Raw genomic sequence first — 17,170 nt, 5'->3', positions numbered from 1 at the left:
GATTTGTGGAGGCAAGAATGTTGAGCTATCAGAGTAAGGTAAATATATTTCCTATTTCCCTTCATGACAGGAGTGAGAACCAATTCCTATCCTGACTAACCTGTGTAGTATCACTTTGCATTTGCAGCTTATTTCCCAGAAGGATGATTTTTTAAAATTATTTTTGAAACAGAAGTCTCCCTCAGTCCTGTGCTTCCCTTGCAATGATTACTAGGTCAGATTAGATCTTTTTGTGATCTTAATTTCACACTGGCCAGCTTTGGAAATATGATTGTTTTTCCTAGGTCATAAATACACTGCAGCGCCAGTGTACATTTGTCAGCATTGTCTTCCACCAGTTTCTCTTACAGTACTTTTTGACGTGTAAATTTCTAACTACAGATACTGGAGCGCATCTCAATAATGAGTTATTCTTGTGGGTTATAAGCATTCTCTTGCTTTTTGAAATATCCATTGTATTTGTTCAGTGATGATGTGAATGACATGAAACAGTTTCTTTTGCTCTTGCATTTCAGGTTTAAAAGAAGCTGTGGGAGCGTCAGGAGGACAGTGGGTGTACGTTAGTGATGCCCATGTTCAGATGGTTCCAGAATCAAGAGTACTAAATGCACAAGCATATCTACTTTTTTATGAAAGATTATTACTATAATTCTCAACAGTTTAATTTAAAAGACTGGTAGCAAGTATTTAGCTTGTTGTATTTAAAGCTGCCGTGGTAAGAGTACCTGTAAATATTGTGCCTTTATCTTGTAGAGAATTTGTCATATGTTGACTCTGAATTTCAGTCAAGCTATTATAAATATCTGAATGATTCTCTTAAGGTACGCACTTTGCCAGACATTTAAAATTCCTGGGTTCATTAAAATACAGTACCATTAGAATGTAAGATGATACCCTATTCTACTGAGGTCTGTGGAAAGTTTTAGTAAAGATAAACTTTCATCCATAGTTCTAGAACAGTTGAGAATAAAAATAATGATAGTGTTAAGTGCCTGGATTTGCTGCTGTACAGTAACAATATAAAGTGTTAGAACTTTTTGTGACCTAGTCCATCCTTCCCATCACTGGGCTGGATGCCAGAACCTAATAGTGTTGCTACCACATGTAGGGATAGGAAAGCAGTGTCTGGGTAGTGCTGCAGTGGGAATTGATTGGGAAAACGTGGCTTCAACAAAGTGATAGTGAATCCTCAGATAGCTGGTACCCTTTCAGCTCTCTGTAGCTGGCAGTGGTATAGCAATGTACTCCTGTTTTAATCTATACTTGGTGTGCACATGTATATCCTCTGATAGATATACACACACTGTAAATCCATCAATATATATTATCATTTTACCTACTAGGAAAGAGAATTGCAAATAGTTCTGTACTTAGTAAATTTTAAACTTCAAAATTATGACAATGTACAGCATATAAGCTTGTGTATGAATATATATAGGGTTTAAGTGTAACTGAGTAATTCTGTTATTTTTGGTTATAAACATGAATTTGTTTATCTGTTCCTGAATACTTCTCTCACAGGAGCAATAAACTATAAATTATTTTTGCACAGTGCGTGTGTAGTGGATAGTAAATGATGATTTTTGCGCTTGGATACATGTCTGGACTTCCCTTTGTCATCAGTGGAGGACAATACATGTCCTACTGGCAGAACTTGTTTCTGTATCCTGTTTGACTGCCTGTTTTGAGTTGTTAATTCCTTTGGTAATTTCTCATTTCCAATATGGAGAGTAATAGATAGATTTTAAGGTCAAATTCTGATGACTGCTTTGAAGCTATATGGCAATTCATTTGTTTAATAAGCAGTTACCTAAATACAAATTACTTACATAACAGTTCCATCCTGTCCAACTTGCTGTTTGGTAGAGAAAAGACTCTTTATTTCTGCTTACTGTTTCCATTTATGACATGTTTTTTGATGAAAAAAATACACTATCCCTATTAGTCTCTCTACCACGTGTTGTCATAACGACTTGCACGACTTTCCTGTTGTGTTTCACAGCTTTCTGCATTCACTGTTTTGCATAAGAAAACAGCAAACCCCAGCACAGCTGAACAGCTGATTTTCTCAGACTGCTGAGGTGTATTTTATAGCCATACTACTCGTACATACCTGCACAGGCACTAGGGATCGTTACGCCATACAACTGATAGTCATAACAGAGTGAGGGCCTGGTTGCACAGGGTTTTGTGTTCCAAAGGAAAGCTCCCCTCTGTAGGTCAAAATGAGGCTATGCATTTTGGCCAAGGCAATATATTTTTCCCTCCACAGATTAAAATTGTCTCATTCTACCCAAAAGTAAAACCAAGAAAACCAAGCAGTCAGCTGTAGCCATCTGTATTCCAACTGAACACATCTTAACCTGAGTCTACACTAAGAAAGAAAGAAAAAAAATGAAAACCACATTTAGACTAGAGTTGGTGAAAATGTTAGTTCTTTTACCTCATCTTCCCGCACCCTTCCTTCATCCACTTACACGCACCTTGCCTCTCTTTGCCTATAGATGATCAAACCACAAAATTCTGGGCAAAAATCACAGCAATTACCAACTGAGTTTCACTTCTGTGGCACAGTCTTGCTAGGAGACCACAGATGGAGTGTATTTCATCCACCTGAAAGTCAAAAGACTTGACTAGATGAGGCCTGAAGTTCCTGGTTTTGCTGACATCTTTAAAAATACTGAACTTAAGTACCTATATTAATCTCCTACTTTTTAACCTTGATCTACCTCCCTAGAGTACAAAACTAGGAGAGAAATGGAACAAGATTCTTAACCTGTATTGTCTTAATTTTAATGCTATTTTCAGGAAACTTGAGATGGTCTTTTCTTTAACTGGAGTTCACACACTCTTTGGACTGCTGCAGTCTTCCCAAGCGGACATACTGACCAGGATGCCATGAAAGATGCTGGCAAGATTATTTCCTCATTAACAACCAAGGAAATGTTTCCTTGCTATGTGTGTATTTTATAGAACATGGAGGGAAAATGGCATGAAGAAAAGCGAGTGCCTTTATCAGAGACAGCCATCACTATTGCTCCTGGATGAGGCTTCTGAGTTGAAAGAAAAAGTGTTAGTAGCAACTCCAGTAATTTCAGAGCCAGGAACGGGTATGAAAATATTATAGGAGACATTCTGTAAAAAAGAGGGCCACAGGTGAAGTTATGGTTTAGAATGAAGAATTGATGACTAATGAGAGAACGTCATACACAATTTTAGATGCAAGTCACACTTGATGTGTCCTTCAAGGACTGGGGGATTTTTGCAGCAAAGGAAGTGGAAGTACACAAACGTGCATACTGAGGACCTCTTATACTTCCTTATCAGGAATTGCAAGAGAAGGTCAGAGCATTCTAGGAAAACAGGGATGTACATCCTATATATTTGCTAAAGTGTTAAACGTGAAAGGTTATTTGCAAACGTGTGCACACTGCGGAAGAGCTGTGCGTTTTCAGAATTTACTGAAGGGCTCTAAAGTTGAAGACTCTCCTTAAAGTATCTTGGTACCAGACCAAAAGTCTTTGCAGGCCTACACCGTATCTTTGTGGTCCTGCACACCCTAAGGAAGTGCAATCGCTGCTTTCTTCACGTGGGATAGCTTAGAAACGGGTTTCTCTGTGTTACACACTTTGCTTCTCATAAGGATATCACTGTTTTCTTTCCCTCTTTATGTTCTGAGGTCTCCACAAGCCTCTCTCAATGCCTTTTGTTTCATCAATCCTTAACAATTACAAAATGTTTCCCAGTCCCATCAGTTGCATTCCATGAAGTAGCAAAACTTACTGGAAGAGCTACTGTAATGATAGTCTTGCCTCTCCCTACCACCATAGTGGCTCTACCTGCTGATGGCAATACGGGTGTCTGAGGAAAGCTGTGACTCCTGAGCAGCTTTCTGCTCACCAGCCACAAGAGAGTGCCTTTAGAACAATGAGAAAGAAAGCAAATAGTTCCTCACTTTTCAATAAGACCTAATTTATAAGAAGTACTTGATTTGCATATGGGTAACTGGAACTCTCTACAAAAGTTTCCCCAGAGTGGAGGCATCAGGAAAGGCAGCTGTACCAGCTAAAGAGTTAGTCCAGGTTATAGAGCTGTTCTCCTCAGAAAGAACTTCATCTTTGGATTTATATACCTTTTGTGGTAAATACGGCAAAAAGTGATGGGGAGAAGTTTTATTATACTAGCCTACCTACACCAATGTGTGTACAAACATCAAGCTTATATAAGTCTGTTCTCCCAAGAGAGGGCTACAAATAGTTTGTGGTGCAGGAAAACCAAGCCAACTCTAAAGGTCTCTGCCCAAAGTGTAGGCACTGAAATGGTCACTGTTTAGAAAACAAAATTCACGCAGTCTGCCAAACATTCCTTGCTTGTTCCCATTTGCGCTCTCTGTCAATTAAGCTCTTTGCTTGTGGATTTCAAGTGGTAGCAGGTGAGAGTGGTTTATAAATTCATTAAAAGCCAAAGATAGCTTAACTTCACCATTTGCTTCTCCTTGGACTTCTTTTTTATACTAACACAAACAGAATCCTAAAGGGACATGAAATTATTGCATCTATGTTCTCAACCCATTATAAAAATCTTATTTGAACATCTTGGTAACAAATGGAAGATTTGGAAAGGAATAATTTCTTGAGGTGAAACTTTAAGATGTATTAAATGGGAACAGAGAGCATTTGAATACAACTTTTACATTAGCAAAAATTAGCAAATCCAATTTTAATTAAAAAGTGGTAGCATACTTCACAAAACAGCTTCACAGCAGTCCTGATTAAACAAAAATTTTATATTCCTGTTTTCATCATCAGAAGACACTTTTGCTGTGCTCTTTACACACTGATGTGTTTGTACAAAGATTTGTACATCTATATGAGAGATGCCACTTGTTTTCAGTAGAACCGTTTCAGTCTAAGTGTTTTAGAATGGATTGTATTTGCTTCTGTATCTATTTTCTGTGTTAGGATGTCATTTTGCCAGCTGTTTTACCTGTTTGTACCTCCCCTTGGCATATAAATAAACTGCAGAACAGTGGGAAAGTGATTATTCAAAATGATTCAATATCTATTTTTTTGTAAACTGAAATTATAAAATATATTTTCAGACAGAAGTCTGTTAGTGCAAGTCAAAACACTTCCTGTGCACATTATATAAGATATCTAAATGAATTTTTCGTTATGATAAAACAACTGCAATGCATTGTAACTACTGTAAGACTACTTGGTATACATTTCATTTATATAAAGTTACAAATACTCATCTTCATTGATGTTAGCAGAAAAACTATTTTAAAGTGTCAGTAGTGTTTCTTACATCTGTAACAGCATCCAATATTTTTCTAGTACAAAGTATAATGGTGCAGTGCTGCTTTTAAAAGAAAACAGGAAAGCCTTTTATTTGAGTGGGTTTATGATTTCTCAATGCGTACCTCATTGCTTTGATAGGTTCATGTTTTGGTTCTGAGCTGCGTAACCTGGGGATTATTGCAGTGCACTCTGTAATGAAACCACCATGTCAGTGGCAGCCATTCCCTGTTTATCCATTTCACAAAGTCGAGTTCTGATTCTACTGTCATTTATGCAGGGGAATAATCCCCTATATGTTTGTATGTGCTTGCACTGATACAAAAGACAATCTGAGTAATCAAAAAACCCCTTGTTGCTAAGTCAGAAATAATTGTGAGCAATAAACCAATGCATGTTAAAATTTTCATCTTGTTTTCATTCATTTACTTTTTTTCACCTTTGAACTAATGGTCTAGGTGTACTCTGCAAGTATTTAAAAAACAGATAATATTTTTAGACCTTTACTACAGTACTGACACATTGCATGCTTTATTTTTAGAATTCTAATTCCAAATATTGCTAAGTAAACAGGGCCTTAAACACAGACTGTATTTAAAAACCAAGCCAAGAGTGATCGGTTTTCCACTCTATCCCAGGTGCTTTAACAAGTTTCTCAGAACAAAGCTGCCATTGGTCTTCTATTCATTTTGTCTTTTCATCTCTTTCATATATTATTTGGCAGATGTATAAATAAAACATCCAACCATTTGGAGAACTGTATTATTTAAATATGAGCCGTATGTTGTACAACTGAGTTCACAAAGCTTCCATTTTTTCCCCCCAACTGAAAATATTTTTCCCTCTAATTTTGTGTCACAACTTGACTACACTTGGAAGACCCGCCCAGAGATGAGTCCCTATCTTTGAGCACTGGAGCTACACCGCGTGTGTGCCCTGCCCAACCACCCGTTGCATGGGTCAGACAGTTTGTTCCCTTTACAAGGACTGAGTTCTCTGACTGTGATAAGACCAGGACCAAGAGTGGGTCCTCCTCACATTCTCAGTTTCAGTAGCAGTTTCACACCTGCACATCCGCCAAGTACCACTCCAGAGTTCCAGCTGTGCGTCAGAAGATGCTGAACAGACTTCACACAAACTTTACAAACTTCCACAACACTTCTGTCCACGGAAAGCACTCTTGGTCCAGCCACCGCATCACAAAAAGGCAGAACTCTGCAATGCTTAAGTTAACAGTGATACGTAGTGTGTCACCAACAAATCTTAGAATGAAATAGTACATGAAGCAAAGCGTAAGTTTCTTGAAGCTTTCAATTCTCTATAGATAGACAGATATTAAATTTATTTTGTAAACTTCATGTGGGTATTAGCATTCCTTTATCCAGTGATCAAAGAGATTATGGATGCTTTAGGCATTTACAACAGATGACGCTAAAGAAGGAAAGGAAGTGATCACAGCAGTAAGTAATGTGCTAGCTAATGAAAATCCGTGTTCCACAAAAAGCAATGCAACTACTAAGCCCTTGCCTACAGAATCAACCCCAACGTTGATACAAGAAGAGCTATACACCAGGGATGATTTTAGTTTATCGTCATGCATGAAATATAATAATAATTTCAAGGTAAACCTGATGATAACTTCAAAATTAATTTGGATATTCTGAAGAAACTACTTAAAAGAATAGTCCTGCTCCATGAATGCTCCAGATATTCATACGCTGCCCCACCACAGCACCGACACCCTGCAGTGTATGAGGGACCTGCACACCCCCATGCGGCATCACTGCCCGGAGTCACATCTGCTTCATGAAGCAGCTGATCCAAGGAGTAGTTGCCGTTACAAAAAGTGGAGGACGCTGGCACAGGGTGCGCGGGGGAGCTGTGGATGCCCCATCCCTAGAAATGTTGCAGGGCCAGGCTGGATGGGACCTGGAGCAGCCTGGTGTGGTCCAGGTCCAACCTGTCTGTGCCCATTGCGGTGGAACTGGGTGATGTTTAAGGTCCCTTCCAACCCAAACCATTCTGATTCTATGATACTTTGGATTAAAGCTAAAGTAGAGTTTCATCTAAATAATTGTATTTTTGAAAGGTAGACAGAATGTCCCTCTGATCACGTTTTGTTTCAAGCACTGTTTTTCCAGACACTCTTCATTCTTTGAAGATGATGAAGTGTTGTGTTAAGTGCAATCTGTGCTGAACAGATGCATCTCCTTCTGTAATCCCCTCTGTTTGCGGCTTTTCCCCATCCCAAACACAAGGTCAGACAGAGCTGGAGCCAGCACCAAATCAGCAAGAGTTTTGACTGTTGTGAAGTTGATAATAATAATAATAAAATTAGTCTCTGGAAAGTAATAGACTAGGCATAAGATTTCTGGGAAAAATTATAAGTATGCATGTAAATGGAAAATATATCCTGTAACCAGCTCTTGTCTGGCTGCACACGACGGATGGAGCTCGCTGCCCCGTGTTGCCCAACCCCACCACAGGATGCTGCTTTCTAAACCTCCAAAATGAGCCTTGGAGAGTGTATTACCCGGCGTTTCGGTACCACAGCTTTATTGACTCTGTTTAACTCCCTCATGACCCGGCACTGGAGCCCGTGCTCCCCCCGCCCGGCCGGGAGCTGCCGCCCTAACCGCGGGTCTCCCTGGGGGTGACTCGAGCAGCGGCCGGTGTCCCCCTCCCGCCGCGGGAAGCAGCAGGGACCGCTCCCCCACCTCCCCGCCCGCACTCAAAATGGCGGTATTGGCGTCGCCCTCCGCCGCCCTCTTCCCGCCAAGGGAGGGGGCAGCGGGGAGGTTTCCGAGGTATCCTCCGACCCGCCCGCCCTTAGCAAAGATGGCGGCGGCGGCGTCGCTCGCGGCCGCCCGCTTCCCACCAAGGGAGGGGGAGGGGGAAGGCTCCGCCCGCCCTTAGCAAAGATGGCGGCAGCGGGCCCTCGCGAGCTCCGCGGCGGGGTCAGCGCGGTGACGCGCTTCAGTTCCGGGTGAACCCCGGCGAGCGCCATATTGTCTTGTTCGCGAAGACGAGGAGGGGAAAAGAGGCGAGAAAGCGGCCGCGGAGCGGTAGCGGCTGCGGGAGGCGGGGGAAGAGTGTAAGTAGCGGCGCGGGCCGCGCTCGCCGGCGCTCCCGGGGGCCGCGCGGCCCCGATTGGCCCCGTCGCTCCCCACCCCGCCCCGCGGCAGGGCCGGGCGGCCCTGGGGTCTCCGTGAAGGGGGGAGGAGCGCGCGCGCGCCCCCCCCGCGGCGCGGGATCCCCGAGGCGGGGCCGCAAGGGTGGGGTGGGGGGGCGGTGTCCGAGGGAGTAGGGGGAGCGCTTGTGTGGAGCGCTTGTGCCCCGGGGTTCGGCCACGGAACGGGTCGGAAGGGCCCGTTGAGATCATCCAGCTCCGATCCCCCCCGTCAATGTTGGGCTTAGAAACTGTAGTCACAGACCCGTGGGGCTGGTGCTGTGCAGCTGTGGGACAGAACGATGTTCCCTGCCTCCAGAGAGCTTACGAGACAAGGCTGCGAGTGAGCAGGAGTAGGTAAAAAAAAAAGAAGCAGAGAAAGAGTGGGAAGAGAGGAGTGCATACAGGCAAGACCTGTGGCACAGGAGCAGTGTCTGACTGCTGTCCCCTTTCTTCTTGGTTTGGTGGGAAGGGGGATTGCTAGCACTGGGGAGAGGAGAGTGATGTGGAGAGACTTTGCTGAATGTGAATCGTAGATGGTTTGGAATGGAAAGGATCTTTAAGGTCCCTTCCAACCCAAACCATTCTATGAATTCTGTGATTCAAGATCATCTAATTTCAGCCCCGCTGCCGTGGGCAGGGGCACTTCCCACTGGATCAGGTTGCTTAAAGGCTTCTCCACCCTCTTTGAATACCTCTGAGGAGGGGGCATCCACTAGTTTCGTGACTATTCTCATGAGTTCGCTCCACTGGAGGGCTCCAGAGAACTAAAATCGACATTATCGTCACATGCAGCAACATCTGTATGATACCTCAACCTTGTTCAGTAGCCTGGGAAACACAGGAACAGAATGCAGGTTTGGAAGCCTTTTTGCATTAAGCCAGTCCCACAAAGTTCAGTGTTGAACTAAACTTGGATGGGATGTGCTAGGATTTACAGTTGAGGATGGGGCCACAAAAATGATGAGGGGGATGGAGCACCTCTCCTATGCAGAAGGGCTGAGAGAGTTGGGGTTGTTCAGCCTGGAGAAGAGAAGGCTCTAGGGAGACCTTATTGTGGCCTTCCAGTATATGAAGGGGGCTTATAATAAATATGTGTGGAGAGAGATGTGTTACCAGGACCTGTAGTGACAGCACAAGGCGTAACAGTTTTGATTTGGAAGATGGAAGAAATTTTTTATGATAGGGGTGGTGAGACACTGCAACAAATTTGTGGATGCCAGCCTCTTCATTGTTCAAGATTAGGTTGGATCAGGCTTTGAGCAAGCTGGTCTAGGAGTGGAAGATTGCAGGGGGTTGGACTGGATGGTGTTTGAAAGGTCCCTTCCAGCCCAAACCATTGGATGTTTCTATGATGTTAAGTAATGTTCTATGATATTGAGCTACCCCATCTGAAATTTACCAAGATTTTGGAGCAAATTACTATACAGCATATTCAGCAGCCTTGGTGGTTGTTCATGTCTTCTTTTGCGGTCATACCTGTAGATGTTCGTATGCAAACAATCTTTATGGAAAGGTGTGGGATACAGAGTGCAAGGCGAAGGGTCCGCCACCTTTTAAAGATGAGGAATGGTAGTCTTCCAAGCGTAAGGCATGTCTACCCATAGAAAGTTGTCAAGCATTGTTTTACAAAAACAGGGTTCAGTCCAGCTGAATAGAATAATTCTATGTTATCATAGAATCACTAGGTTGGAAGAGACCCACTGGATCATTGAGTCCAACCATTCCTACACTCCCTAAACCATGCCCCTCACCACCTCATCCCTTAAATGCCTCGAGGGAAGGTGACTTCAATCCAGGGAAGGTGACTCAACCACCTCCCTGGGCAGCCTGTTCCAGTGCCCAATGACCCTTTCTGTGAAAAATTTTTTCCTCATGTCCAGATTATTATGTGTAGGAGTAAGAGATTTTTTTGAATTCTGAAGTCCAGCTGTTCTGAGAGATGTCACCTCCATGAGAGGCACCAGATGCTGCGGCTCTGCCTGATTGTTGAACACAGGAAGAACTGGGAGCCCTGGCTCTGTTCAGGGAGAAGTCGCTACCTTTACTGACAATTCCATGACAAATCAGAAGACAAGCTACTGATTTTTAATTTTTCTGGAGCAGCAGCAAACTTTGTGTCATCTCTGCTGTTATCCCATTACGAGATTTCCTGTATTCTTTGCCACCTGTGACATGCTAACTCCTGCTCTGAAAGAACAATTGCTCCACTTTTGGGCTCAGATATATTGCAGGGCTTGACTCCGTAAATTTAGCACAGCTCCACAGATTTTCAGTGGAGAAATCGCTGTATAACCTGCAGTGCTAGAGAAGAGCGTTAACCATATTTGTTTAGTGGTGGAGCTGACAGTGTTAGGTTTATGGTTGGATTTCGTGATATTAAAGGTCTTTTCCAACCTGAACAATTCTGTGATTTTCAGTTAGTAGTGTAGGATTGTGTAAAGACATTATGGAGACAGGAGTGTCCAGTCTCTTTTCTTTTCATTACTGAGGTACACAATGATCCTGTCTACCTTTGGCAACAAATAATACTGTGGGTAGGTTTTGTTAAGTGTTCTTATTTTCATCACTGACTGATCTCTCTTCCTTAAGTGATAACTGTGTTTATCATTGCGGATAATATCTGCTCATGAGCACCGAGGAATGGTTGTCATTTATTTAGTTGGTGCTGTTCATTTTTGTACAGAGCGTGTTTGTCAAGGAGGAGGTTGCAGATGAACCATTCACTTCAGAAAAAAATAAAGCTGTGTTCCGTGGCTGGTTGAAAATCTCGCATCGGGTCTTCTAGTGGAATAAGTGCAAAAAATAATCAGATCAGACTTTTCCCCAACCTGACAGAGTTTTAATTTAAACTGGTTAAGTTACTGTGCTGCTTCTGTGATAGTGAATGTTTTAGCAGTGGTTTTGTTGCAATATGATAATCAAAATATGTGTTTCCCCTTATGTCTTCACAATACAAAAAAAATAAGCAAATGATATCTGAGTTGCCAGTACCTGCTCATTTAGTTATTTGCAAAGGATTGGCTTGAGCTCAGTGGATTTAAGTTTAACATAACAGATCTTGGAAGCTACGCTCCTTGAATGACTCACTGAAGAAGTTTTATAGTACTTTTTTTTTTTTTTTTTAATTTGGCCTTTATTCAGCCTACTTCATCTTGGTGGCACTGTGAATATTAGTCAGACACCCTGACGTGTGAACTGGGCTCTAGAAAACTATGTAGATACCAAACAAGCTGTTCTCAGTTTTTTTTCTGTTTCTGTATTTGGGATCTTGGTTAAGCGTTTGGAAAGCCTGTATTATGCAATCTGAGGAAGAATAGTTCTGATGTTAAAAAATCCAGTGGAGTAACTGAAGTTGGCTTCCAACATTGTAGTGATCTACAACTGTAAATGGGCGGGAAGAATTTTATACGTTTTTTGACCGGACATTTTGCTAACAGATCCCAGCAGGCACATTGGCCATAACTTCTGGGCCTCAGGAAGAGAAAAGGCACATAGTACCTGGGCATTAAATACCTACAACAACTTAGGATGGTGCCCTAGGTGATACAGAGGAGTCTTTGGCAAACTAGAAGTGGGATGGGTGAAACAGTAGTAGTAAATATACTTATTTAACTGTTTTTTTTTTCTGATTTAACTCTGATATTTTCTGATTTAACTGATTTATTGCAAAGTAAACTCACCTCTAAAATATTTCATTTTCTAATAAGCAGCTGAGTATAATATAATAGTAAATATTTGTTTTCCCAAATAAAATGAAAGCTTCTGTGTTTTTGTCTGAGTGGTGGAATGCAGTTGTTCTGATTTGTGAGTGTGCGTATGTCTGCAACCCTTCTGTAGTTAACTCCTAGAGTGCGTTCCTGCATGGGTGCATAGGGCACAGTGCTTTTCTATACTCGCAGATATTTTCAGCTGCAGAGGTGTTCTGAGTCTCCGCCATTAAGACCACCAGCTGATGATTCTTGTGCTACCTTTTCTGTGTTAAATTTTTCTCCTTGGTAGAGATACTGTATTTATTATTATATTAGAACAAGGTGCTGGCACAAAAGATCAAGACATCAGGCTGCTGATTTCAAGGATCTCTACTTCTGATACGTCTCCATTTTCCTTTAGGTCCATCTCCAGAGCCTAAGCCTGTACCGGGCAGAGAAGCTCTGCCCACAGAGTATGTGGTGATTTTGAGATCCTTCTCAAGGTGTGACGTGGATGACTCCCTGCAACCCAGGAATTCCACACAGAGCATCAAGCAGAGACTGATGCACCTTTGCTGTTTGTGTTGTCTTGAGCTCGTGCCATTACCTAGCTAACAACACCAATTATTTAACATTGGTTTGTTTCAGGGACAGTATGTGCAGTTTATTATAAACCTGGACTCCTACCTCTTGGGGTCCTCCCCTTCAGCTTCTCTGTAGACCTATAAATAGTCAAAAAGTCATGGCTGCAATGGCAGTTTATCTTAGAGGAGATGGAACATCTGTTTTTTTTACCTAGATATCTGACCTATGGATATCAAAAAATGTCTTGTCTTTAAATGCTGGGGTCCAAAGACAAGCTGTGTAGGGATTCTCAAAGTATGCATGATGGCCTGTGGTTTCAGCTTCTTTGTTTGTTTATATAATGGACACTTCTTTGCTGAAATGCAGTGCCTATTTGGAAGGCCTGCGAGACAAGATCTTTAGTCGCCAGAAGAACTTGTGCAGCTGTGTGTTGGAGTTCAGATTGCAAGTAAAACTTGTCAGGCTGTCTCGCATCACATATGGACCTGCTGTTCAACGACGATGAGTGACGTTACCAGAAAGGTGATGCAACAGCCTCTCTTCCACATCAGAAAGCACTTGATTATTGGCTCTGGTTCTGTAGGCTCCAGAACCATCTGTCAGTAGTCTACCTGTCTACAGGGTTGAATAATCCAGACTGCCTGATTGCGTCCTGGAGATGTGGTCAAATGATGTTGATGCCTTGATGTAGGAGTTCATAATCTTGATCTCTTCTTGTGACACAGCAGAAGATGCCTGCTGCTTTCTGTCTAGGGGCAGCCTGAGTGCTAGGTTGACTCCTGTTTTCTTGGAGTTGAGGTAATCTTGCTTCTAACAAATATCCTGTTTAATCTTCCAAAGAGTTTTGTTTTTTCATTGCCAAGATATCTCATTACTACAAATTACATGGGACAAGCTGTTTAGAATCTCCACATCTCTTTTTCTGCAGAAGCTGTTGATATGTAAGGTATTCTGTATGGTTTGGATGCTGTGTAACATTCCTATTGGAGGGGACCATGTTGTCACAATGACGCATGGTTCTTAGAACCTTACTCTTGGGAAGAACAAGGAAGTGTCTACTGGATGTACTCATCTGGCCCAGTAGGTTTGGTTAGTTGTCTTCTGATGCTCTTATGGAGCTGACCTAACGTCATCTCTGTGCTTCTTGTCTTGACATATCAGCATGAATTAGATTGTCCATTAACACTATTAAATTTTATTTAGGGGCATGTCTTGCTTATCTTTCCAGGGGAAATTTCTCGATATTTATCAGTTCTTGTGCAGGCAGTGCCATAAGACATATAAGGATGATAGCATCTCCAGGATGACAAGCGGATTTTGTCTTTTGACATTCGCAGGACTGAGCCTTGCTCCCTAAGACTCCTCTTCTCTGTTGTTGAGAAGTCTGTCTGTAGTTGCATCTACACAAGCGCTATTGAACTAGATAACAGATTTTATGAGTTTACACTACAGAACTGCTAAGCTAGAGTTGGCTGAGGAATCTGAGGGAGTCCATTACAGCTTAAGTTCTGTTGGTGACCTTATGTAAATAATGAGCCCATCTTTGGCATCAGTGGGTAACTAACTATGGAGGCCTTCACCAAGCAATGTGCTGTTGGGAAACCACACTGTATTTGACAGGGTGGCATTCCTCTTGGTGTGAAAGTCTGTAATTTCAAGGTAACTCTGTTTTGTGGAGACTGCTGGGGAAGTCTCCCAGAGTTACAGGTGAGCGTATGAATTATCACTCAAAACTCTGGTTGAGGGTAAGTAGTTTCTAATTGTATACTTTCCAGTGTGTGATGCATCCGGACACATCATACAACCATATCAGAAAATATGTTATTTCGCGGACAAATAGGCAGGTTTATGGAGATGCCTTTTTCCTCTACAATAACAGGTTAACAATGAGATTTAATCTATAGCTGAGATGCACATCACAATCAAGGAAAGAAGTGGAAAGGTGCCTTTTAAAATATCTGTTTTTTCTCTGTCTTAACCCAGCTTTTTGTTGGATAAAATAGTAGTAGAGAGTTTGGCACCAACTTTTACATTTTCTTGAGTACTGTTGTCTCTCAGAGGTTGCTGTCTGCTGGGGATCAAGGTAAGTCCTATCTATGCCACTATGTCAGCTTTTATTGCCAGCAGGGGAGCATTCACCAATAATCATCTTAAAGGTGGCACATTTTAGTAGCAGTAGTTTGTGACAATAAAACTCCAGCAGATCCTGCCTTTGAATAAAGTTTCAGTTGGTCCAGCCTTTGAATAGGAATCCTCTTTTTTTTTTTGAAAAAGAACATATTTCAGAATGTCTGCTCTTAAAACTCTAGCAAAATATTGAGATATCATGTTAATTTTTCATAATTTATTAAGTACATCTAACTGAAATTAAATGTAAATTGGTGAGGTGTTTTCCCCATGTGATTGTATTCCTGTAGAAAACAAAAAGAATCCTGAATTGGCTTCTGTTTCTTTACTGGTAAACAGATTTTTAATAGATTCAGGTTCCTCTTCTATGATCTGACATCAGCGAATGGCTCTTGAAGCACTGATAAATGTTCTTTTGTTTATTCATGTTTGTTAGAGAGAGAAAAGAGACATGGGCTATATGGAGGGTAGAACAGCTAAGTAAAAGACACTTAACCCATCATCATAAGGGAGGGTGGTATCTCCATTTTGCTTTGCAAGTGAGTACGTGTACTATGAATCCATTCTTTGAACCTCTTTGCTTTTGAAACCTGTTGTACGCACTGGTGACATTGGAACCAGTGTCTTGCTACTGTTGGAATTTAGTAGATTTCAGACAGTGTTTCTTTCTTCCCTGCCCCTCCAGTGGAAAATAAAGCCAGTTTCACTGTGATTTGGATGCTTTGATGGCCTTGTTTCTCAGTGGGAAGCAGGCTTAGAGCTGGCCATTGTGTTAGGTGGAACCTCTGTATTTTGGGTGATGCTGCTTTTGGAACTTTGTAAGAAATTAAAGCTCATTTATTATTCATGTGGCGTCCTAAGTTAGTTTTGACAATGCAGATTTTAATTAGGGGGAGGACATTGGTTCTCTTTTCTCCATTGTAACTACTTGATGTGTCTCAGGAAAACAATATTTGCTTCTTGTCATTTACATTACGACAAGAGGTTTCAGCTGTTTCAAGCCTTAAAGTTACCGATCGGTGGGAGAGAGACATTGTAAGTGGTTTAGGCCCTTTCCAGTTTATGGCACTAATGTCAAAAGTGTTTTGGTGACTCTTGCATCTGGTTAGCCCATTATCATGAGACTTACTTTGTTTTTTTTTTTTATTTTCGACATCTTTAAAATAGCACCATCGGCGAAGGAAGATGTTAGTGATATCTGATTGTGACGATATTGAGATCCTGTTGAAAAGTTCTTATGTACTTCTCTCAGTAAAGCTTCACAAGCAGTATACAAAGTTAAATTACTTTTATATTAAAAAAAAAGTAACATCAAACAGCTGTGATTGTGCATGTGATTTAATAGATGTATCTGTATATATGATTTATTTAATTATCTTTTACAATACAGTAACTTAAAATGAGGGGTTAAAGGCAGTTTGCCTCCAAAGCTAAAAAGCAAGTGAAACCATGAAACACTGCAGAGCTTAGCAAAACAATTTGCAAAGACAATAAACACCTTTGAACGCCTGTAGCCTACCTGTAGTAAGTGAGAAAATGCTACATCAAGTACCTCTTTCGTATTTACCATACAGCAGTTAGTGAACACTTGGAAAAAGTGCAGGAAACCAAGCAGAGGCAAGGAAGGAAGCAAGGAAGTTTGTTTCACAGAAACTGATAGTGTCCTGCTTTTTCAGGTCACTATATAGATGGAGGCCTTGGAACAAACCTGTTCACGGGCCCTGTGTAGTGCATGTTAAAATGCATCATTTACTTTGCAGTACTAGAAGAATTTGAATACATGTGGTCTTCTCTTTTGGTCAGTATATCTTATGATTAGTTTTATAAACGTTTTAAGTTGCTAATTTTGTTCCTTCCATATACAGTTCCTGTTTCTGTTCAAAAAATAGCACAATGAGAAAGATAGTTTAAATAAATAGGAAATTAGAAATACTTTTGGCCAATTTTCACATGATGTTTGAAAAAGGACTTTTGCTTATACGGTTGCATAAAGAAAGTGATGTCATTGCCCAAGTATTTGCGCAGTACATATTTCTGATTAGTGAAGAAAGTTTATACAATGAATTTGGTAATAAATCCGTGCACTTGGGAGCCAGCACATTTTATATTTTCTGACCTGTGAAAATCAGCATTTCTTCAGGAAAACAGTGAAAGTACAAATGTGGTAGAGAATCGAAAGCTTTCGAATAGAGTTCACAAACTAAAATTAGCAGTTTCAAATGGCAGTGATCTTAAATCAGTCTGCTTTGAATGGCATAAATTAACCAAATGTTGAAGTTCTTCAGGGTTTTACACAG

At 41.3% G+C, this 17,170-nt stretch overlaps 2 protein-coding genes across 11 annotated transcripts in view; both read left to right on the top strand.

Moving 5' to 3' along the window:
* The window catches only part of USP45 (ubiquitin specific peptidase 45), a 56,643-nt gene extending 50,738 nt beyond the window's left edge, over positions 1–5,905 (top strand). For 8 of the 9 annotated variants that reach the window (XM_054061368.1, XM_054061372.1, XM_054061366.1 and 5 more), the window contains one exon: positions 516–5,905. In XM_054061368.1, the coding sequence (XP_053917343.1) occupies positions 516–649 (134 nt within the window). In that variant the 3' untranslated portion in view covers positions 650–5,905. The remainder of the gene's footprint in view (positions 1–515) is intronic. The other variant, XM_054061374.1, reaches the window with a different exon arrangement.
* Positions 5,906–8,238: 2,333 nt separating this feature from the next.
* Positions 8,239–17,170, top strand: part of PNISR (PNN interacting serine and arginine rich protein) — a 29,940-nt gene continuing 21,008 nt past the window's right edge. The window contains exon 1 of one of the 2 annotated variants that reach the window (XM_054061498.1): positions 8,239–8,394. The gene's annotated coding sequence lies outside the window, so the exon portion shown is untranslated. Of the gene's footprint in view, positions 8,395–13,525; positions 13,545–17,170 lie in introns of those variants that run through there. The other variant, XM_054061499.1, reaches the window with a different exon arrangement.

The sequence above is a fragment of the Cuculus canorus genome, chromosome 3 (genome assembly GCF_017976375.1).
Source record: "Cuculus canorus isolate bCucCan1 chromosome 3, bCucCan1.pri, whole genome shotgun sequence".
Lineage (NCBI taxonomy): Eukaryota > Metazoa > Chordata > Aves > Cuculiformes > Cuculidae > Cuculus > Cuculus canorus.
Note: the sequence above shows the minus strand (reverse complement) of the source record. Positions and strands in the feature narration are given on the sequence as shown.